The sequence below is a fragment of the Triticum aestivum genome, chromosome 7D (assembly GCF_018294505.1).
Source record: "Triticum aestivum cultivar Chinese Spring chromosome 7D, IWGSC CS RefSeq v2.1, whole genome shotgun sequence".
Lineage (NCBI taxonomy): Eukaryota > Viridiplantae > Streptophyta > Magnoliopsida > Poales > Poaceae > Triticum > Triticum aestivum.
This window is the reverse complement of record NC_057814.1, coordinates 194,781,488-194,806,049: the sequence shown is the minus strand read 5'-3', so window position 1 is coordinate 194,806,049 and position 24,562 is coordinate 194,781,488. Positions and strand designations below refer to the sequence as shown.

General features: G+C 39.7%; 1 protein-coding gene across 1 annotated transcript in view; it reads right to left on the bottom strand.

The window, feature by feature from the left end:
- The window catches only part of LOC123164435 (G patch domain-containing protein TGH homolog), a 13,765-nt gene extending 4,195 nt beyond the window's left edge, over positions 1-9,570 (bottom strand). The window contains exons 1-15 of the mRNA XM_044581917.1: positions 9,316-9,570; positions 8,449-8,539; positions 8,263-8,357; positions 7,495-7,598; positions 6,925-6,986; positions 6,686-6,760; positions 6,232-6,380; positions 5,255-5,330; positions 5,045-5,128; positions 4,871-4,948; positions 4,384-4,522; positions 3,059-3,545; positions 2,655-2,936; positions 2,464-2,580; positions 1,832-2,041 (exon numbers count right to left, since the gene is read on the bottom strand). Of these exons, the coding sequence (XP_044437852.1) occupies positions 1,832-2,041; positions 2,464-2,580; positions 2,655-2,936; positions 3,059-3,545; positions 4,384-4,522; positions 4,871-4,948; positions 5,045-5,128; positions 5,255-5,330; positions 6,232-6,380; positions 6,686-6,760; positions 6,925-6,986; positions 7,495-7,598; positions 8,263-8,357; positions 8,449-8,539; positions 9,316-9,453 (2,187 nt within the window). The 5' untranslated portion in view covers positions 9,454-9,570. The remainder of the gene's footprint in view (positions 1-1,831; positions 2,042-2,463; positions 2,581-2,654; positions 2,937-3,058; positions 3,546-4,383; positions 4,523-4,870; positions 4,949-5,044; positions 5,129-5,254; positions 5,331-6,231; positions 6,381-6,685; positions 6,761-6,924; positions 6,987-7,494; positions 7,599-8,262; positions 8,358-8,448; positions 8,540-9,315) is intronic.
- Positions 9,571-24,562: the final 14,992 nt, after the last annotated feature.

Here is a 24,562-nt window from a genome sequence, read left to right as displayed (position 1 = left end):
CCACCACAGCGAGCCGTCCGTGGTCGCGCCAACAATGGTGTCCGGCACCAGCCTCATCAGCTCGCTCGTCAGGGAGAAGGCCACATCACATCTGCTCTCTCGCCGCCAAGGGCGACGCTCTGTACACCAGCCCGGACAACAAGAACATCCGCGTGTGGAGCAAGCAGGACTCCGGGAGGTGTAGGGGAAGGGAACCAAGCACTCGCTCGTGCAGACGCTGGTGAAGCAGGAGCACGCCGTGAACGCGCTACAAAGATTCAGTCAATTGACCAAATATAGGCTGCACGACAAGTGTTCGACGATATGCTTAAACCAAAAGTAAGTTTCACTCCGCTAAGTTTAGGGGATCGGCTAGAACCGACCAAAACTTAAGTGGAGTATAAATACTCCACTAAGGTTTACTCAGCCAGATCCTCCTCTATTTCTTAGGGGATCGGTTAGAAATGCCCTTATTGCAGGAAAATGGGTTCAAACTCCCCGCCTTTATCTCAAAGTGCCGAATAACCAACTGGGCAATACCGATTATGTGGCCCATGTAGGAAAATATACTTATTTAAAGGGTTACAACGTGAATTATGATAACCCAATTTCCAACAAACAGCATGTATATACTCTAACCTATTGTTTCACTACATTTATATATGTCAATAATTTGATATGCCATTCTCCACAAGTGCACAGTAAAGTTTGGAGTTTTTTCTCCTTAATGAAACAAATATGGCTACCTCCCACTATTATTTTCTTTTCTCTAATACGCAGGAGAGCTATGTATCACTGGATTAAGGACAAATGTACAGGGTACACACACGCGCGCTCGCACGCACGCACAAACCGACCACGAGCAAGAAAAAAGACCCACACTAACCAGGACTAAGACTCTCCCCCGATCAGTCTAACCAAGCCTTTGGCCCCAGCCAAGGACCAAAGTTGTGTTTCGTCTTTAATGGCCAGCAGCACCCATTGGGCATTAGGCGAACTCCCATTTAAGACAGTCATTTTGATGCTTCCAAATCATTTCGAACCTCCCGTTATTGTTATATTTATATACATACATGGTACTTAAGGATTTTGAAGAATCGCTTTTTTTTCCATTCATACATAGCCAGGTAAGAAGAATATTTTTACAAGACAACAGAGCAACATTATTATTATAGACCTTTTACCCTCAATAATCATGAAGCTCTATAAGTTCTACTTGTACATAGGTTTTCTATGAAATCCATGTAAAAGTTTTGTTTTTCCAAGTGAGGCCATGAGCTAGGACTTTTGGTGTATTTTGCATGTAGAGACGAGGTAGTATCTAATGGTAAAATAACCTGGTGCACTGCTCAATACAGGGAGCAATATGAATGCTATTAGAGAGGTCAGCTTCAGTCTGAGCAGAAAGTAGAGGGGGCACAAATTAAACATGCCAAGATAATCCTTCAAATATGGTTTAATTCCACATGAATTTCTGGCCAATGTTTCCCCTAAGAACATACATTTGGCGTAATTATTACTCCCTCCGTTCCCTTATGTAAGGTGTATCTTTTTCCGGCACGGTGATCAAGGCACAAAATAATAGAGAATGTAGGACGAAATTACCCTTGGCCAATTCGTTGGTCAGTGGCAAGTAAATCAATTAGGCTAGGAAAAGGAAGAGATACAGGCAATCGGAAAAGAGATATTTTCCTATTTTTTCCTAATAGAAGAGATATACGAAATCAGGAGAGATATACTTTCCGTTTTTATTGGGCTAAACATGGGATTACGAGGAATTAGAAGAAATACACCTTTACTGAAATTTTATTAGAAAACAAATACATGTTATATAAAGGAATGGAGGGAGTACCTTGTAAAGATCAACAGGCCTCTGCATCCTGCTTGCCACAATATCAGGGTTATTTGCAGTTTCCTGTGCCTCTGTCTCTTCTGTTCCTGACACAGCAGCATTTTGTGGAATCGTACTTGAGCCCCTTACGTCTTCATTTATCTTTTTAGTGGACTCGGTCATAAACATAAGGGTGTCCATCTTACTTATTGGTCTTCGAAGAGGCATTGGCTGCACATACAGCATGCATGATCAGATGTCAGCGTGAGTGACGTTTTGAAAATATATATTTGATTTAACGCCAAATAGCAAATAATAACAAAGTAGAAAAAGAGTACTAGAACACTAGAACTGATACCATTTATCAGTTGCAAATCAGCTCCATCGAACTAGAATTCGGAAACTGTACTTAGCTACAACAGTATAAAAGTAAAGACAACATTATATTTATGGCGTGCAAGAACTGGGGAAATTTACGACGATACTCTAACATAAACCACAATGTATTTGTGTGTATCTGTGACCCCATTCCTTTTCTAAAGATCACCAATTTATTTTTCTTATTCTGTGTACTTAATTTTTAGTTCATTTGCCTATGGTAATTGGCTAATTAACAGTCACACACCCAACAATGTAGAATCACTTAAATTTACCTTTCCCATGAAAGGGTCAACAATATCAAAACGCTTGCACAGTATTGGTGAAGGCCGCCATTCAAACTCCTCCCTCTGTGGATACATGGGCCTCTCATCTTGGAGTACCGCAGAGCTCTGTATTGTTTTTAAGGATTAAAATGTGAAAAAGAGACATGACATTACTAATAGATCGAAATAAGCTAACCTACCTCTAATTGAGTGGATGAAACAAAGCGTTGCTCGTTCAATCCAGGTAAACCCAATATTGACAAAGGATCTATAGCCTTATATTCTTTTCCTTTTTCAATTGCATCTGCAGCAGCCTCAAAATCTAGTCTTTCACGAGCACGATCAGCGTCCGACATTGTAATTGTAGGAGCAAGACTTGCAATACGAAGACCACCCTGATATTTCTCCTTTAGAAACTGCTCAAACCTTGCCTGCTTTGCTGGCTCATTTCTAAAAGGCTTCTTTGACTCTGGCACGCCATCCTATTGCGAAGCAAGAATAATCCATTGCATAATCAGACCAAGATTAGGTAATTCATATAAAGAATGTGGCACAATAAGGGAGGCAGCAATAATTGGTAAGACAATGCAATTCAAAAACATACAAGAGATATTGGCTTCACAAAGGTGTCACCAAGATTTGATTGTAGTTGAACAGCTTCTTTTGCAGAAACAAATGAGCTAGATGATTTGGAGCTTCTATCGAGGGGCTTTTCACCAAGAATAGTTCCACGATTCTCAGCTGTCAACTTGTCAGAAGAAGGCTTCGACTTAACAGCACCAGGTCTTTGCCGGTCAATAAACTTCTGCTGATGCTCCCATAACTTCCTTGTGTAGTAGCTACATCCATCTCCTCCATCGAGGAAAAGAAACTGTGGACTTGCTTTACTTTTCTCTTTGTAGAAATCCTCTATATGTTTCCCGCAACGAGCAACCATAGCAGCACAGCCCTCAATCAATAATCTCAAGGTAGTGTCTTCTGGAGGAGGAACCTCAGGAGGAGCTAGATCAGAGAACTTATCAGCTGTCTGAATTGGACTTGAGAACTTATGGCGACCATCAAAATCAGCTGGGATCTCAGGAGGATGAAATCTGAAGAGTCACAGTGTCACCAAAATTCCAAGATGAATACATATATATGAGATGAATATGGAATTGAGTAGACTAATTTGCTGAATGTGAACTATAATAATACAATATATACATAGCTAACAGGTGCGCACTGTCATCCTTCATATTTATTTGCTGATGCCACTAAGCTTAAACTAACATGGCGAGACCCAGTAACTGAGAGAGAGAGAGAGAGAGAGAGAGAGAGAGAGAGATCAGTTGAAAACACATACCGCTACACACGATGGTATGGATGTTGGGAAAACACATATCACCACATACCGCTATGTAGCGATAATTCAGTTGAAAACACATATCGGTAATTCGGTTAAAAACACACAATTGTATGCGTGTCAGGAGTTCATTGGGTGGAAGTGGCTAGAATTAATTTGACTATATTTTTTGTTAATTCGTGAATAAATTTAACTAGATTTTACAATACAGCACTACCATTTAAAGTAACATTCACTAAACTGGCGTGCTAGATTGTCATTGCATGTACTACTTCTCTACCAATTGCTTTGTGCAAACGCTCACAAATCACAAGAAGTTTCTAAAATAGATGTCATGTTATGCACATCTTTGGTTCTTTCAACCACATACTAGCAAGAGGTTTGGCATCAATAGATCCAACTTAACAAGTATAAAACAAGTTTACATAGCACAACATAAACAGCAAAAGAATACCTAACATGGTGACAATATGTGGAAAGAGAGAATCAAATGATTCATACATACAAAGTTCAAGCAAGTACTAGGATAGAAAAAAACAAGCTAAGGCATTAACATTAATCAATTATAAATCAAAGAGAAGCATCACCTTTCGAGTTTGTACTCGGAATTTGAGGCGATTTTAAAGCTCAGGAAGAAACCTCTCTTCTTGTCTTCAAGTTTAAACTTACTGTCACCAGATGTTTTTGAAGGCTCGATATCAACTTCTGTTTGTTCATAGTTGAAACCTGAGCACGACAGGATAGTAAGACATGTGAGAAACAATATCAAAGGGCCAGCCCATCTTAAATAGAAATAGCATCTTCAAACAGTGAAACAAGTCTAGTCTTGTCAAGCTATATGCACAACTGCCAAGATTTCCATTTGATAGCACACATCCTCATAGGAACAAATAAGAATTCACCTTATAGTGGTACAAGGCGATAGCAATTGTACATTCAGAATCTACCATAAACCGACCATTCCATTTCAGTAAGGAATGATACACAAAAATGCCATATGCTTCCATCAAAAGTTCACGACTTCCAATATTAACGTTAGGTAGTTTCAAATGGACCAGAAGATAATTAAATTACCTGATGCATAAATATCCTCATCTTCAACACCAAGCTCTTCGAGTGCTCCAATTCCAAAACCAGGAGCATATTGTCCTGCTGATGATCAAACCACTAGCTAAGATTTTCCGTCAAATATACTTAAGCAATATCAGCAAAATAGAGAACTGAACGGAAGGGTCATGACAATCATACAGTTTGAAATCAGGAGACTTCCCCTCACGGAAACATCACTTCGGTTCCGGTCCCTGTTCACTGATTTGTGTGATCTTTTCCTATCTGCAGAAAGAAAATGTGAGGTCAAGCCAAGGTTCAAAAAGGCGTGCCTAGTCAGGTCCGTACGCCTAGCCAGGACCCAGGAGATCCATTCAAATGATTATTTGTTGGGGACTTGGAGTATGGTACCTTTAAATTCAGGCGCATGCTTGAATGGGTCAAAACCTAAACCATGCAGATCTTCCTTTGGATGAAGTACATACACCTAAATATTTATGGAAAACCAGGAAAATCAGCTGATGTTTTCTTCTTTATGGAAAACAAGTTAGCAATTGCATGCACACTTTTTGAGCAACAGTAACTTATTGCAAGAACAGTTGCCTGTATAGTCCTCAAGGCAGACCGACAGGGTGCCATAATTAAGTGTTTAGTGGCCTGCGTACAAAAAGCAGGCTGTCTCAAGGGATGCAAGATCTATCCACACAGCCAAGTTCAGCTTTACATCTCAAACTTAGCTTCCCAGTAGTCAGGTCCAACCAGTAGTATAATTACTTAATAAGGGAGTAATAATTAGTTTATTATGGCAGCCAAGACACCGTAAATTTGCAGTGGTAAAGGCAAAACTTTTCTCCAGATTAAAACTTTTTTCTGAAATTGTTTATCACCCACACAATGCATACTGGACATAATATGCAGGCTAACCTGAAACTAGGCAACCAACCAATCATGCATTAGATACTATCATACTAATCATCTGTCTTTTATAATGCTGCTAGTGACTTTTTACGGTCTTGAAGATAGAATTAATATTTGGTTTTAGAACAATGATTAGTAGGAACTAGACAAAATATATCAGTATGAAAGTACTTACTATTTTAGTTTAGCCATAAAACAATATTATGTAGTTCACTTGGAAAATTGCACTGTGCGCAGTCTATAGCATAAAACAGAGGTACGAGGTCTAAATATAGTTCGGATTTGCAAGAAAAAGATCACAATAAGTTCGTTGAAGTTTAAGAAGAAAAAAAGTTCAATGAGCACTTTAGTACATCATAAGAACCAAAGAGAAGTAAAAAGGTGAAACCTTACAAGAGAAGTGCTCATAAACAATTAAACAAGGAAACACAAACTTCAACAAATAATCAAGAGATGCATGTCCTGCTTACTGGGGTATTTCCCGAAGCGCTTATTTTGTTAAATGATTCTGCGACATTTTCATCCACTCTAGATTTCTGAGAAGCAATTTGATCTTGATCCTCATCGTTACTGACACCAGAGAGTGCAAGAAACGCTTTCCTAGCTTCCCTACGTGACTCTGTAGGCATCAGCAGTTAATAGTTAGATAACAGCACAACACTACCACACCAAACCATTCGGTCGCTATTTGAGAAGCACAATGCTTTTTTTAACAGATAACTGTTGGACTAAGATAATTTGTGAACTCAGATTTTCTACAGCCGATACAATAGGCCGCTCATGGCTGTCATAATCTGTCGTTCTGACCTGATGGTAGGCCAGACTTTGGATGAATTCAACAAAAAACATTGAAAGCAACACAGAACAAGTTTGTCCCATAGATCAACTATGAAATGGCTTCAAATTCACAGACAAAATGCATACCATATAAGGAGTCAGCATGTGCATCCTTGATGGTACGACCTTGGTGCCAGCCCATTTTCATCAGTAACTTCACGCCTGCTCAAAAGATGTCAAGATATTACTATTATCTGAAAATACATATACTCCCTCCGTTTCTAAATATAAGACCTTTAGAGATTCCAATACGGACTACATCTCTAAAGGGGCTTATATTTAGAAACGGAGGGAGTAGTTGAAAAGATAAAACAACAGAGACAAACCAATCGAGGTTGTGGCAGGGACCACCAATTCATCAGGAACAGGTCCAGGAATAGCTGATGGTCTGCATGCAGATGTGCAAATATGTTTACATATATATCAATTAGAGTGGTGAACTGAGAACAGTAACTTTTGCCATTTAAGTTAAAAAGGCATGGTGATACGAACATAAATTGATGAAGACAAGAGTAATACTAGAAATCTAAAGTGTGTACAGCCACATTAATACTTCAGTGCAGCTAACAGTAAAGAGGACAGTTAAGTAAAGCTGATTTCGAGGGTGTTGGGTTAATTTCCACCCCTTACCACAACTCATGCATGTTTGTCTGATGAAAGCCATATGGTTCACTGCTGCAGTTTGGGCACACCAAAGTTGCATAATACCATGGCCAGCTCATCCATCACACACAATTGGCGAACAAAACAACCTAACTTGTGACAAACAACTTAGTTGCCACAAGAAGTGTGGCTTGCCACACTTTACCAAACCTAGGCTAGCCGTTAGCCAAGTGTTGTAGCCAACCAAACATCCCCTAAGCTTCATGTCAGTTATGCAATGTAAAGATGCTAACCTCTCATTTTGTTCCTTGGATGCTTGTTTTCTGGCATGCTCTGCAGCTGTAAAACCGAATGTATCATACTGTTGAGATGTTTCCAAGGCATTACCTCCCATATCCTGCAAATTGGTGCCCAAATTTGTCAACAGATAAGTTCACAATTTCATGAAACAAATTTATCCTGAGAAATCACTTATGTACAATCAAAGCCAAAAAAATTTGACAGTGTTGGGGGCCAAGCTCAGTCAAATACGTCAACACTGACACTAGTTCACGAACCACTGGTACATGCTCGTCAAGGTTTACACATTTTCAACATTCTAAGAAACAGGGAAGACAGTTTACAGTCTTTTGCTTCTTTGATGGGCAATATCTGTACTAGCTTTACCTTTACAGCAAGCGTCTGTAAACAGATATATGTTGTCAAGTAAATTAACTAAAGATGTGAGATAACATGCTTATAGTTATCCTGGCATAATTTCGCAGATAATGATAGTTACAATATTGATGTTATCATTCTACTTCCAATCATGGAGCAATTTCATTACAAACCAAAATTACTTGTCTATTAAAACTGAAAATCAAAGCATTTTCATGTAAATGTCTTGTTTTTTAGATTTTTTAGAACATGGCGTGTTTGCATTCGCACTCAAAACATTAAACATTAGGCAGTCCAGTATGGAATACCATGATTTGAAATACAACAAAACAGTGTACGACTGCTGCAGATTATCAATTTCCATACAAAAAGTGAGCATTAGAAGAAAAAAAAGCATCACATACCTTGATATCTTCCTCATCAAGAAAATTATATATGCTTTGTTTTTTATGCTCAGCTCTACTTTTTCGTGAAGATGTGAATGTCTGTGGCGTCCATCCTATAAAGTAAATGACTTTTTTATAACCCCATTCATTTCTTCAGCGATATTGTCACATATTAAAAACATAATCTCAAGGCAACAAACATACCCTCTTTTGAGCCAGCAGTATTGTAAAAGCCAGCAGAGAAGCCTCCAGTAAATGCACCATGAAATCTTCTCCGCCCTTCCTCATCCCTGACCTACACTCCGATCACATCTCATTTTTTAATAAAAAAACAGAGGTATTGGTTACTTAAAATCATATGCTACACAATTCCATGACAATGCTAACAGAAGAGACAATCCAAGTGTCTGACAAGTTGGTAACAAAAGAAGGAAATATTGCCACAACTAACATCAGGAAAACTGTGCTGCCACAAAAAAGTGTGGTGAACAAAATGGTCACCATAAGTGTGGCAAGATTTGGCCAAAGAAAAAAGAGCCTATGACATCTGGACCATGTGGCTAAGAAAGTGTGGCGCACCACAACTGCAAGCCAAAGGTTAAGCGTGGCAACCTTACTACAAACCAGAACATCCCCATAGTTCACTCCACATGATTCCGTCAAATAAACCTTAAATTGAAGAACATTTGCAGCATCCCCAACCGCAACAAACACTATTGAAGAAGTTCAATGGATTCGAAAACAGTAAACTGAAACACTGAACACGATTCTGTCATAATAAACCCTAAATTGAAGAACTCGCTTTCCCGACAGACCCGGATGTATAAACTAGCATGCGTAGCTACTAAACTACTCCCTCCATCCCGAATTACTTGTCTTAGATACATCCGTGTCTGGAAAAATCTAAGCCAAGCTTTTTGGGACGGAGGTATTACGAAATTGCTAGTGATCATAGCTGAAATCTATTACCAACTAATGCGCCGTCAACTAACCCCATAGAAGGGAGAAAAATATATCCCGATGCTTGATTACAAAAGGTACACAGAGAGTGAATGGGGTGGAGGTGCGTACCTCCTGCTTCCAGGCGGGAAGGGCCCGGAGCTGGCCTGCGTCGGCGACGGCGCGGCGCTTGCGGGCGGAGATGTCCTCCTCCCGCTCGATCGGCGTCCCGTAGACCACGAGGTCCTGGTCGTCGTCGTGGGATGCCATGGCCGGGGGATCCTCGGAGTGGGAAGCCCTAGCTCGCTGGCGGCGAAGCTGGTACACGACGACGGTTCGGGACGGGGAATTGCCGATGGGCGACAGATGGGTCTCTCCGTGGTGGTAAAAAGGTGGGCCGAGACTATAGGCCGTACGGTAACCCGTGTAGCCTAACAAGCACATATGGGCCCAAAAAAGGTCTCCAATCGCTACTCTGTCCCCGTGTAGCCTCGACGAACACTGTCCCCCCGTTCGCTTGCTAAAAGAAACTGGTTTAAAAATCGGCAATCGGTTTTTGAATAGATGTAAAATGTATTGTTTAGAAAAATAATTTATAAATATAAAACAATATTTATAAATTTTAAAACATAATTGTAGGTATTAAAACTATATCTACATTATATGTTATTTTGTGCGGATGACAAAACTACTCTTATATTTTTTTAAACTGTTTTAAAATATGTTCATGAACTATTTTCTCCATTCCTAAATATAAGTCTTTTTAAAGATTTCAATACAGACTACATACAGATATATATATATACATATTTTAAAGTGTAGGTTCACTCATTTTGCTCCGTATATAGTCTATATTGAAATCTCTAAAACTGCTTATATTTAGGAAAGGAGGGAGTAGTGTCTAACAATAGCCTAGAACTAAATAACCTTGGTATTGGAGATGCTCATGAAAAAAAGGGAAAATCATATTCTTCTGGGTAAGAGCACCTGTTGCTTGGTTTTATCAGTTTTTATTTGGGTTTATTTTTCCTGTTTTTTCTGCTGGTTTTGAATGGTTCCTATCATTTTAATTTTTTTTACTGATTTTTCTATTATTTTCATTCGGTTTTTAGTTGAATTTTCTTGGTTTTTCTTATTCCTCTTTTTCTTTTAATTTTTAAAACAAAGAGCATTCTTTAAATTTCATGATTTAAAAAAATACGAGCATTGTTTCATCCTTGGAAACTTACTTATATTTGCATTTCAAAAAACTCATGAAGTTCGTAGAATTTTGAGGAAATTTTTGAATTTACATCATTTTAAAATATATTTATACTATTGTAGTTGATACATCATCGTTTCGCACGTAATCACCAATTATATACTATTAAAGGGGATTTGGTACATCGTCGTTTCACACGCAATCACTAATGCAGTTAGAAACCGAGCGCTGGATTAATTTGAAAATCAAACCATTAATACAATTAATTAGTCAGACTATTAATTATGTATGTAATTAATTAGGTCCATCGAATAGGGATTTTTTGCGCGAGAGCAATTTGGAAACCTAGCCACAGATGCAGGTAATAAATTAGTCAGACAGTTAATTAAGCATGCCGATAACTAGTAGTTCGGTTTTTTACAACGGTATTTCTCCTCATAGAGAGATTTTTTCCAAAAAAAGGAACAACCCATAATCTATCGCTTCATATGCACCTAGAATAATTTAGCCTCCAACGTCGTCACAACGCAATTAATGCCACCGTGATCGAGGACAGTAGGTCACATGCTGCTACTTTTTAAATATTGTTTCATCGCATCGCAACACACCGGTGTTTAGCTAGTCAAAATTGGTAGTTAGTTTTGTTTGAGCAAGCAAGGGGCCATTTTTATATGTTTTTCCAAAAGAACAAATTTATTAATCATCATCTATGAAAAGGTACAATTTCGCTCAGAGGCTCCTCAAACCAAACATTAGTCGGAGGAAATCTAGCTACCTTGCAAGGTCATGAGCCACCTTATTCGCTTCTTCTCTATTGTATGGTTCAAAACTAGTGAGAGAAAAATGACACGCAAAAGAATAACAATCATCAAAAATTGACGTCACTGCTCCTACAGATCCTCCTCCATTCTTCATGGTGTTGATGACCTTCAAATTATCAAAATTAATAACCAGGCAGTTGCAGCCCGCTTTTTGCACCAGCGATAAGCCGGATCTTAGTGTGAAAGCTTCAACCGTTGGGACATCAACAATTCAACACACCAATATTTTTTTCATTTCCCGCCAACAATGAAATTCCCTTTATCGTCTTTGAGTACAGCGCCAGTTGTGCCCCTAAGTAGGTCTTGATCAAAATATGCATCGACGTTAAGTTTTACAAAATCCAAAGGAGGCCTAATTCATCCTCCTCTTTTAGGAGTTGCCTATTTTGCTGTAATAGCATGAATCCCTGTAGAAAAGTGATAAGCATCTTGAGTCTTTCCTTCATGAACCACCTTACGTCTTACTCACCACAAGTACCAAGAAGTAATACTGATCAATTCACCAGCATTCTAGAGACCTAAAATAAACAGATCCTGATCTGGCAACATGAGTAAGAATTCAAGAAATAGTCTCCCCTCGCTTGGTCAATTTCACAAGCTTTCCTAACCACATCATCCAAGCCCAAACTGCATCAAACCTCGTTTGCTTTCTGGCAATAAACTAACAAATGCTTTGTATCTTTTGGCCCATTAGAACAAGAGGGACAAAATGGGCGAAACTTTCAGGAGTCTATTGACGAGTGTGACACGATCAAATTTTATATGCTAGGTTGTATTGTGCGACCCGGTTTATTGGGAGCGAACAGGCACACAAAACAGGCACACAGAGCTAAGGGTGTGTTTGGTTCGTAAGTGAAGTGTAATGGAATGTCACGGTTCCGCTCCACAAGAATGGAATGGTTCCATCTTTGTGTTTGGTATGAATAATGAGGTGGAATGAAACGGTTACATCTGAACGTTTGGTTGGTGGAATGGAATGGAATGAATAAGTTCAAATTGGTGTTTGATTTTCTGGCAATATATGAAATAATGATATTATTTTCAGAAGCATTTTATTTAAATTTCAAAGCAACATTTTATTTGTCTTTTCATCACCACTATTGACATCAGTAGTTTATACATACACAATCATACGTTTACTAACAAATTTAGACATGCATAAATTTACAATTGTAAAAGGCAAGGACAAGCATATACAAATAGAGAACAAAATTTGTCATCAGTCTCAAAAAGCATGCACAAAATGGCAAGAACAATTGCAGAAGGAAAAAAATTACCGCTGCCACCCGGCCACCGTGTCTCGCCTATCGGGCTGCTGCCTGAGCACTCGATCTGGTGCCCCTCTTCTCGGCCTTGGCCACACGCCCGCTGGTGCCAACCGCGTCGGCCGCCTCTCCGGCTGCCGGCTGAGCACTGGACGCCGCAGCTCCTCTTCCCAGTCGTAATTCCCGAATTCGCCGCCATGTTGCTAGCCCCGTTGCTGCCTATCTTCGTGAACGTGAGCCACACACCACCGCACCATGGCTTCCGACTGACCGCTGGGCACTGGCACCCGTCTTCCTGGCTGAGCGCTGAGCACGTGAATAAAGGAGAGGAGTCGGTCGACGGCGCGGATGAAGGAGAGGAGTGGGCGGTGGCGTGGATCCAAGAACGCGCTAGGTTCGTGCAAGGGAGGGAAAGCCAAGAGGCTTCGCGTGAGGAGTAAGCGGTTCCGCATGGTCCGGTTGATTTGGAGAGACTGCATGAAACAACATAAACAAGGAATATGTTGTTCCTAGAATCAGTTGGTTCTGGTTCCTTTGACCATCCAAATGAAGGAATAAGCCTGGATGATGGAACCGACCCGTGCCATTCCACTTCGTGATAGAAACCAAACACACCCTGAATGGACTGGCTCCGGTCCATGTTATAAAAGCTATCCTACGTTGAATATGAACCATAGAACAGGAGCCTCGACCTCGAACAACACTGTTACCAAATCACCTGTAGGCTATGACACACTGAAAAGTTATTGAGAGCATCTACTACCATGGCCCTCATACTTGGTTAGTGCCAGGACAGAAAAATAGCCACCTAGCCAAACTTGGCAAAAGGCTACGCGGTGGGTTGTTGCCGAGCGCTTCAGCGCGCCTAGGCGTACGCCTAATAACGCTTTTTTCCAACCTTGACCGACATACCCGGCTCACCTCTTTCGTAGGCGATATCGAATGTGTGGGTCACTTTTCACCCGCATCGTCGAGGCTTGCGAGCAAAATTGTGGTATCTTCACCCAGCGTAGGAATGCTGCCGATTTGATTGGCTTTAGGGCATATTGATAAGTCTCCAGCGTATCTATAATTTTTTATTGTTCCATGCTATTATATTATCAATCTTGGATGTTTTATATGAATTTATATGCTATTTCATATGATTTTTGGGACTAACCTATTAACCTAGAGCCCAGTGTCAGTTTCTATTTTTTCCTTGTTTTTAAGTTTTGCAGAAAAGGAATATCAAATGGAGTCCAATTGACCTGAAAATTTACGGTGACTTTTCATGGACCAGAAGAAGCCCCCGAAGCAAAAGAGTTGGGCCAGAAGAGCCACGAGGCCTCCACAAGGGTGGAGGGCGCGCCCTCCGACCTTGTCGGTTCCTCGTGGACCCCCTAACTTGAAACCGACGCCAAAAATTCCTATAAATACAGAAACCCCCCCGAAAAGAAACCTAGATCGGGAGTTCCGCCGCCGCAAGCCTCTGTAGCCACCAAAAACCAATCGGGACCCTGTTCTGGCACCCTACCGGAGCGGGAAACCATCACCGGTGGCCATCTTCATCATCCCGGCGCCCTCCATGACGAGGAAGGAGTAGTTCATCCTCGGGGTTGAGGGTATGTACCAGTAGCTATGTGTTTGATCTCTCTCTCTCGCTCTCTCTCTCTCTCTCTTGTTCTTGATTTGGCATGGTCTTGATGTACCGCGAGCTTTGTTACTATAGTTGAATCATATGGTGTTTCTCCCCCTCTACCTTCTTGTGATGAATTGAGTTTTACCTTTGAGGTTTCACTATTATCAGATTGAATACTGTTATGGATTTGAGAACACTTGATGTATGTCTTGCGTGGGATGCCCGTGGTGACAATGGAGTATTCTATTGATTCACTTGATGTATGTTTTGGCACTCAACTCGCGGATTCCTGAGGTGACATTGGGGTATTCTATGCATAGGGGTTGATGCATGTTTTCGTCCTTGTTTCTCCGGTAGGAATCTTGGGGCGCTCTTTGAGGTTCTTTATGTTGGATTGAATATTATGAATCTGAAGTTGTTTGATGCATATCGTATAATTGACCCACGGATACTTGTGGTGATATTGGAGTATCTAGGTGACATTAGGGTTGATTGATGTGTGTCATATGGTGTTATTTTACTACGAACTCTAGGGCTGTTTGTGACACTTATAGGAATAGCTGAATGGATTGATCGGAAAGAATAACTTTGAGGTGGTTTCGTACCCTACAAGCAATTTCATCTTATGTTCTCCGTGATAGGAACTTTGGAGTGACTTTTGTCGCACGTTGAGGGATTGCCATATGATCTAATTATGTTATCATCGTTGAGAGAACTTGCACCTAGTGAAAGTATGAACCCTAGGCCTTATTTCCTAGCGTCGCAATACCGTTTTCGCTCACTTTTACCGTTAGTTACCTTGTTGTTTTTATATTTTCAGATTACAAAAACCTATATCTACCATCCATATTGCACTTGTATCACCATCTCTTCGCCGAACTAGTGCACCTATACAGTTTACCATTGTATTGCGTGTGTTGGGGACACAAGAGACTCTTTGTTATTTGGTTGCAGGTTTGCTTGAGAGAGACCATCTTCATCCTACGCATCACACGGATTAATAAACCTTAGGTCATCCACTTGAGGGAAATTTGCTACTGTCCTACAAACATCTGCACTTGGAGGCCCAACAACGTCTACAAGAAGAAGGTTGTGTAGTAGACATCAAGCAATTTCTGGCGCCGTTGCCGGGGAGGTTAGTGCTTGAAGGTATATCTTTAGATCTTGCAATCGAATCTTTTAGTTTCTTGTTTTATCACTAGTTTATTCTATAAAAGAAATTACAAAAAAAATGGAATTGAGGATGCCTCATATGCTTCACCTTTTTAATGTCTTTCGTGAAAATGATGGAAAGGAAAATTGTGCTCAAGTGTTAGAAGAAGAAGTCTATAGAATGTTTGGCACTAAATTTTGAATGATGAGCATGATTGCAATGTTGTTAGTTTGAATTCTTTGAATATCCATGATTCTAATGATATGCAAAGCCACAAGCTTGGGGATGCTATGTTTGATGAAGATGATATTTTTAGTCCCCCAAGTTTTGATGAGCAAATTTATTATGATGATAGAATGCCTCCTATTTATGATGATTATATTGATGAAAGTAGGTTTGGAAGAGTGTCAACTTTAGGTATTAATGATCCCACTATTTTGGAGGGTGTTAAATCTTTTCACAATATTGATGAAAGTGGATTTGGAGAGGTCATGACTTTATTTAGTGATGAATCCACTATTTCGGAAGAGGTTCCAATTGATTATGAGAACAAAGTTGCTATCTATGATGATTATTGTGATGACATGTATGCTATAAAGAATAATGATAACCATGAAACTTGTCATCATGATTTTAATTTTCAATTGGATTATGCCTCGCATTATAGTTATTTTGTTGAGTTTGCTCCCACTGTTATGAATGAGAAGTATTTTGCTTATGTGGAGAGTACTAAAATTTCTATGCTTGTGCATCATGAAAATAATGCTTTATGTGATAGTTATATTGTTGAATTCATTCATGATGCTACTGAAAATTATTATGAGGGAGGAATATATGCTTGTAGGAATTGCAATAATATCAAGTTTCCTCTCTATGTGTTGAAAATCTTGAAGCTATGCTTGTTTTGCCTTCCTATGCTAGTTGATTCTTGCTCCCATGAATTATTTGCTCACAAAATCCCTATGCATAGGAAGTGGGTTAGGCTTAAATGTGCTTGTCATATGTTTCATGATGCTCTCTTTGCGTTTCAATTCTCTACTTTTATGCGAGCATCATTGAAATCATCATGCCTAGCTAGAAAGGCATTAAAGAAAAGCGCTTGTTGGGAGACAACCCAACATTTACCCCTACTGTTTTAGTGTGTTCACATGATTATGCTACCGTAGTAATCATGTTTTATAGCTTTTGTTTCAATAAAGTGCCAAGTAAGACCTTTGGGATGGCTTATGGTGATAGTTGATTTGATCTTGCTGAAAAACAGAAACTTTTGCGCTCACGAAAACAATTCTCATTTCTAGCTGAAGAGTGCTTTTTAGTTGATTCTTTTGCAGAAGATTAATAGATAAATTTCTTAGGACTTCCTAATTTCTCAGGATTTTTGGAGTTACATAAGTATGATTTCAATTCAGATCTTTACAGACTGTTCTATTTTTACACATTCTGTTTTCGATGCATAGTTTGCTTGTTTTCTAGTTTCTATGGCTTATATTGCTTAATATAAATTGTAGAGATGATAGGGTACAGTAGGCATCATGTGAGAAAAATTATGAATCTTGCCTTGACAGTACCAAAGTGAATGATTTGTTTTATTATACTAACGGAGCTTACGAGTTTTCTGTTGAGTTTTGTGTTGTGAAGTTTTCAAGTTTTGGGTAAAGTTTTGATGGACTAGGAATAAGGAGTGACAAGAGCCTAAGCTTGGGGATGCCCAAGGCACCCTGAGGTAATATTCAAGGACAACCAATCATCTAAGCTTGGGGATGCCCCGGATGGCATCCCCTCTTTCGTCTTCAATCCATCTGTAACCTTACCTGGAGCTATATTTTTATTCACCACATGACATGTGTTTTGCTTGGAGCGTCATTTTATTTTATTAGGATTTGCTTGCTGTTTGAATAAAGTACTTTAAGATCTGAAATTTTATTTATGAGAAGGAGTCTTCACATAGTCACATAATTATTCGACTACTCATTGATCTTCACTTATATCTTTTGGACTAGTTTGTCGTTTGCTCTAGTGCTTTACTTATATCTTTTTAGAGCACGACGGTAGTTTTATTTTGTAGAAATTGATGAACTCTCATACTTCACTTATATCATTTTGAGAGTCTCTAAACAACATGGTAATTTGCTTAGGTTATGAATTTAGTCCTAATATGATGGGCATCCAAGAGGGATATAATAAAAACTTTCATATAGAAGTGCATTGAATACTATGAGAAGTTTGATTCCTTATGATTGTTTTGAGATGTAAAGATGGTGCTATTAGAGTCATGCTAGTGAGTAATTGTGAATTTGAGAAATACTTGTGTTAAGGTTTGTGAGTCCTGTAGCATGCATGTATGGTGAACCGTTATGTAACAAAGTTGGAGCATGAGATTTTTTTGATTGTCTTCCTTATGAGTGGCGGTCGGGGACGAGCGATGGTCTTTTCCTACCAATCTATCCCCCTAGGAGCATGCACGTAGTACTTTGTTTCGATGACTAATAGATTTTTGCAATAAGTATGTGAGTTCTTTATGACTAATGTTGAGTCCATGGATTATATGCACTCTTGATAACCCACAAGTATAGGGGATCGCAACAGTTTTCGAGGGTAGAGTATTCAACCCAAATTTATTGATTCGACACAAGGGGAGCCAAAGAATATTCTCAAGTATTAGCAGTTGAGTTGTCAATTCAACCACACCTGGATAACTTAATATCTGTAGCAAAGTATTTAGTAGCAAAGTAGTATGGAAGTAACGGTAACGGTAGCAAAGTAATATTTTTGGGTTTTGTGGTGATTGTAACAGTGGCAATGGAAAAGTAAATAAGCGAAGAAAAATATGTGAAAAGCTCGTAGGCATTGGATCGGTGATGGAGAATTATGCCGGATGCGGTTCATCATGTAACAGTCATAACATAGGGTGACACAGAACTAGCTCCAATTCATCAATGTAATGTAGGCATGTATTCCGAATATAGTCATACGTGCTTATGGAAAAGAACTTGCATGACATCTTTTGTCCTACCCTCCCGTGGTAGCGGGGTCCTAATGGAAACTAAGGGATATTAAGGCCTCCTTTTAATATAGTACCGGACCAAAGCATTAACACATAGTGAATACATGAACTCCTCAAACTACGGTCATCACCGGGAGTGGTCCCGATTATTGTCACTTCGGGGTTGCCAGATCATAACACATAGTAGGTGAATATAGACTTGCAAGATAGGATCAAGAACTCACATATATTCAGGAAAACATAATAGGTTCAGATCTGAAATCATGGCACTCGGGCTCTAGTGACAAGCATTAAGCATAGCAAAGTCATAGCAACATCAATCTCAGAACATAGTGGATACTAGGGATCAAACCCTAACAAAACTAACTTGATTACATGATAAATCTCATCCAACCCATCACCGTCCAGCAAGCCTACGATGGAATTACTCACGCACGACGGTGAGCATCATGAAATTGGTGATGGAGGATGGTTGATGATGACGATGGCGACGGATTCCCCTCTCCGGAGCCCCGAACGGACTCCAGATCAGCCCTCCCGAGAGAGTTTAGGGCTTGGCAGCGGCTCTGTATCGTAAAACGCGATGAATCTTTCTCTCTATTTTTTTCTCCCCGAACACGAATATATGGAGTTGGAGTTGAGGTCGGTGGAGCTCCAGAGGGCCCACGAGGCAGGGGGCGCGCCCGGGGGGGGGGGGGGGGGGGGGCAGGCGTGCCCCCCACCCTCGTGGAAAGGGTGTGGCCCCCTGGCCTTGATTCTTTCGCCAGTATTTTTTATATTTTCCAAAAATAATCTCCGTTGATTTTCAGGTCATTCCGAGAACTTTTGTTTCTGCACAAAAATGACACCATGGCAATTCTGCTGAAAACAGCGTCAGTCCGGGTTAGTTCCATTCAAATCATGCAAGTTAGAGTCCAAAACAAGGGCAAAAGTGTTTGGAAAAGTAGATACGACGGAGACGTATCAACTCCCCCAAGCTTAAACCTTTGCTTGTCCTCAAGCAATTCAGTTGATAAAATGAAAGTGATAAAGAAAAACTTTTACAAACTCTATTTGCTCTTGTTGTTGTAAATATGTAAAGCCAGCATTCAAGTTTTCAGCAAAGATTATGACTAACCATATTCACAATAACATTTAGGTCTCATGTTTACTCATATCAATGGCATAATCAACTAGCGAGCAATAATAATAAATCTCGGATGACAACACTTTCTCAAAACAATCATAATATGATATAACAAGATGGTATCTCGCTAGCCCTTTCTGAGACCGCAAAACATAAATGCAGAGCACCTTTAAAGATCAAGGACTGACTAGACATTGTAATTCATGGTAAAAGAGATCCAGTCATAGTCATACCCAACATAAACTAAGAGTAATGGATGCAAATGACAACGGTGCTCTCCAGCTGGTGCTTTTTAATAAGAGGGTGATGACTCAACATAAAAGTAAATAGATAGGCCCTTCGCAGAGGGAAGCAGGGATTTGTAGAGGTGCCAGAGCTCGGTTTTGAAATAGAGATAAATAATATTTTGAGCGGCATACTTTCATTGTCAACATAACAACCAAGAGATGGCGATATTTTCTATGCTACACACATTATAGGCGGTTCCCAAACAGAATGGTAAAGTTTATACTCCCCCTCCACCAACAAGCATCAATCCATGGCTTGCTCGAAACAACGAGTTCCTCCAACTAACAACAGTCCCGGGGGAGTTTTGTTTGCAATTATTTTGATTTGGTTTGCATAAAGCATGGGACTAGGCATCCCGGTGACCAGCCATTTTCTCGTGAGTGAGGAGCGGAGTCCACTCCTCTTGAGAATAACCCGCCTAACATGGAAGATACAGACAGCCCTAGTTGATACATGAGCTATTCGAGCATACAAAACAAAATTTCATTTAAAGGTTTAGAGTTTGGCACATACAAATTTACTTGGAACGGCAGGTAGATACCGCATATAGGAAGGTATAGTGGACTCATATGGAATAACTTTGGGGTTTAAGGGATTGGATGCACAAGCAGTATTCCCGCTTAGTACAAGTGAAGGCTAGCAAAAGACTGGGAAGCGACCAACTAGAGAGCGGCAACAGTCATGAACATGAATTAAAATTGATGAACATTGAGTGCAAGCATGAGTAGGATATAATCTACCATGAACATAAATATCATGAAGGCTATGTTGATTTGTTTCAACTACATGTGTGAACATGTGCCAAGTCAAGTCACTTGAATCATTCAAAGGAGGATATCACCCCATCATACCACATCACAACCATTTTAATAGCATGTTGGCACGCAAGGTAAACCATTATAAGCTCCTAGCTAATAAAGCATGGCGTAAGCAACTATAATCTCTAATTGTCATTGCAAACATGTTTATTCATAATAAGTTGAATTAGGAACGATGAACTAATCATATTTACAAAAACAAGAGAGGTCGAGTTCATACCAGCTTCTCCCATCTCAATCAGTCCATCATATATCGTCATAATTGCCTTTCACTTGCACGACCGAATGATGTGAATAATAATAATAGTGCACGTGCATTGGACTAAGCTGGAATCTGCAAGCATTTAATACAAAGGAGAAGACAAGGCAATATGGGCTCTTGGTTAAATCAACAATAATGCATATAAGAGCCATTTCAACAATTTCATTATGGTCTTCTCCTATCGACCCCCAAGGAAAAGAAAATAAAACTATTTACACGGGAAAGCTCCCAACAAGCAAAAGAAGAACAGGAAATATTTTTGGGTTTTCTTTTTAATTACTACTACTATAGCAAGAAAAGTAAACTAGCTAAAGGCTACTACTAATTTTTTGGTTTTTGTTAAGGTTTTTCAAACACACAAGAAGAAAGCATAAAAAAGGAAAATAAACTAGCATGGATATTACAGTGAAAAAGTATGAACACCGACAACTAGCATGAGTGTGTGAGCATAAGTGTAATGTCGGTGAGAAATACGTACTCCCCCAAGCTTAGGCTTTTGGCCTAAGTTGGTCTATTGCCACGGCTGGCCTCGCGGATATCCAAAGTTGTAGTTGGGGTCGTACTGAGATGCAACAGTTATTGCATTGTGGGCTGCAGCTTGGAGGCGAGCTATCTCAGCCCTCCTCTTGTACTCGTTCGCCTCCTCCCTGGTTATGAAATATCTCCCCTTTGCCTGAAAGTCAAAGAAGGTAGAAGCAGGGAGAGCGACGTGATAGGTGCGTCGTCTGTCAAAGATTAATCGGTACTGGAGGAACTGATCGTTCCTCTCAACAAAACGATGATGAAACATAGCCTCATAATCTAAATAAGCAGGAGGCAACTCAATATCATCCTCACGTATGGTTACACCAAGAAAATTAGTTAAACGGGTTGCATAAATTCCACCAAAGAAATCTCCATTAAATCTATTATTATGCAACCTACGTGCAACAATGGCTCCCAAATTATAATGTTTATCTCCTAACACAGCACTCCTGAGAACACTGAGGTCAGGGACACACATGTGACATGCTTCATCCTTACCATTTATGCACCTACCTATGAAGAGAGCAAAATAATGTATAGTAGGAAAATGAATGCTCCCTATGGTAGCTTGTGCTATGTCTCTAGATTCCCCCATAGTTATACCAGCAAGAAAATCTCTAAATTCAGATTTGCGAGGTTCACTAGGACTACCCCAATGTGGAAGTTTGCAAGCAGTATTAAAAATCCTCTAAGTCCATAGTATAAGAATTTTCATAAAGATCAAACAGGACGGTTTGAGAATTGCGTGACGATGAAAATTCAAACCTCCTCACAAAGGAATTAGTGAGTGGTACTGACGGCACTTATCTGCCTCGAAGCTCACAAGATCAGCGTTACGCACATATGCATTAAATTCTTCCTTGATTCCTGCTTGATCCATGAAGTCCTCTGAAGGCCATTCACAAGCCCGCACTTGAGCGTCCCTTGGTGGTTCATCATCAGCATCGCGCATTGCAAGCCTAGGTCCTTGCTTCCTTGAAGGACCACCTTGGTACATTTTCCTAAACATATTTCTTCCTCTGAAAAATTTCTGAAAATTTTAGTAACTTCAAATAAAAGTGAACCAAGCTCAACAAAATTGATAGCAACTACTCCTTCAAGTGCCTAGAGACCATATCATGCATTAGAACTACTTGGGACCATAAAAATTTGACATGCAAGCTCAAGAACCTGGTCACCTAGGCAGCACAAATTTGCAATGAATAAAGCACTAGAACAAAAACCAATTGGACCAATGGAGGAGTTACATACCAAGGAACAATCCCCCAAAGCAGTTTTGTGAGAGGTGCTTTGAGCAAGGAGATCGAAAATCGCAGCAAAATGAGCTAGAACTCGTGCTTGAGCTGGTTGGTGATTTTTTTGGGAGGAAGAAGAAGTGTGTGGGTGCAGGAATAAGTGGAGGGGGCCACCGTGGGCTCACGAGGCAGGGGCGCGCCCAGCGGGGTGGGCACGCCTTGGACCCTCGTGGCCAGGTGCCAGCTCCCCCTGATGTGTTCTCAGTGCCAAATATTCTAGAAAAAAAATCATATTTCAATTTCGGGGCATTTGGAGAACTTTTATTTTTGAGGTATTTTTTATTGCACGGATAATTCAGAAAACAGATAGATAATACTATTTTTGCTTTAATTAGTCTAAATAATAGAAAGTAAAAGGAGGGTACAGAAGATTGTGCTTTCTAACTTCATCCATCTCATGCTCATCAAAAGGAATCCACTAACAAGGTTGATCAGGTCTTGTTAACAAACTCATTCCGAATTGCATGAAACCGGAGAAATTTCGAATAACACTAGGTTACCTCAACGGGGATATGCACATCCCCAATAATAAGAATATCATATTTCTTCTTGACAGTAGGAAGAGGAAATTCAAAACCTCCAAAAATAATCGATGGAATTTTTCCAATAGAATTGATACTGTGGACTTGAGGTTGTTTCCTCAGAAAGTGTACCGTATGCTCATTGCCATTAACATGAAAAGTGACATTGCCTTTGTTGCAATCAATAACAGCCCCTGCAGTATTCAAAAAGGGTCTTCCAAGAAAATAGACATACTATCGTCCTCAGGAATATCAAGAATAACAAAGTCCGTTAAAATAGTAACGTTTGCAACTACAACAGGCACATCCTCACAAATGCCGACAGGTATAGCAGTTGATTTATCAGCCATTTGCAAAGATATTTCAGTGGGTGTCAACTTATTCAAATCAAGTCTATGATATAAAGAGAGAGGCATAACACTAACACCGGCTCCAAGATCACATAAAGCAGTTCTAACATAGTTTCTTTCAATGGAGCATGGTATAGTTGGTACTCCTGGATCTCCTAACTTCTTAGGTATTCCACCCTTAAAAGTGTAATTAGCAAGCATGGTGGAAATTTCAGCTTCCGGTATCTTTCTTTTATTAGTAACAATTTCTTTCATGTACTTAGCATAAGGATTCATTTTAAGCATATCAGTCAAACGCATACGCAAAAAGATAGGTCTAATCATTTCAGCAAAGCGCTCAAAATCCTCATCATCCTTTTTCTTGGATGGTTTAGGAGGAAAAGGCATGGGTTTCTGAACCCATGGTTCTCTTTCCTTACCGTGTTTCCTAGCAACAAAGTTTCTCTTATCATAACGTTGATTCTTTGATTGTGGGTTATCAATATCAATAGTAGGTTCAATTTCTACCTCATTATCATTGCTAGGTTGAGCATCAACATGAACATCATCATTAACGTTATCACCAGGTTCATGTTCATTTCCAGATTGTGTCTCAGCATCACAAATAAAAATATCATTGGGATTCTCAGGTGTGTCTACAACAGGTTCACTAGAAGCATGCAAGGTCCTATCATTTTTCTTTTTCTTCTTTTTAGAAGGACTAGGTGCATCAATATTATTTCTCTGAGAATCCTGCTTAATTCTCTTAGGGTGGCCTTCAAGATACAAAGGTTCCTGAGTCATTTTACCAGCTCTAGTAGTTACTCTAACAACATAGTCATTGTTCTTACTATTTAATTCATTGAGAAAATCATTCTGAGCTTTCAGTACTTGTTCTACTTGAGTGGTAACCATAGAAGCATGTTTACTAATGAGTTTAAGTTCACCTTTAACTCTAGACATATAATCACCCAAGTGTTCAAGCATATAAGCATTTTGTTTTAATTCTCTACCAAAATAAGCATTAAAATCTTCTTGCTTAACCATAAATTTATCAAACTCATCCAAACATTGGCTAGCAAACTTAGTAGGAGGGATTTCAGCTTTATCATATCTATAGAGAGAATTTACCTTTACTACCTGTGTCGGGTTA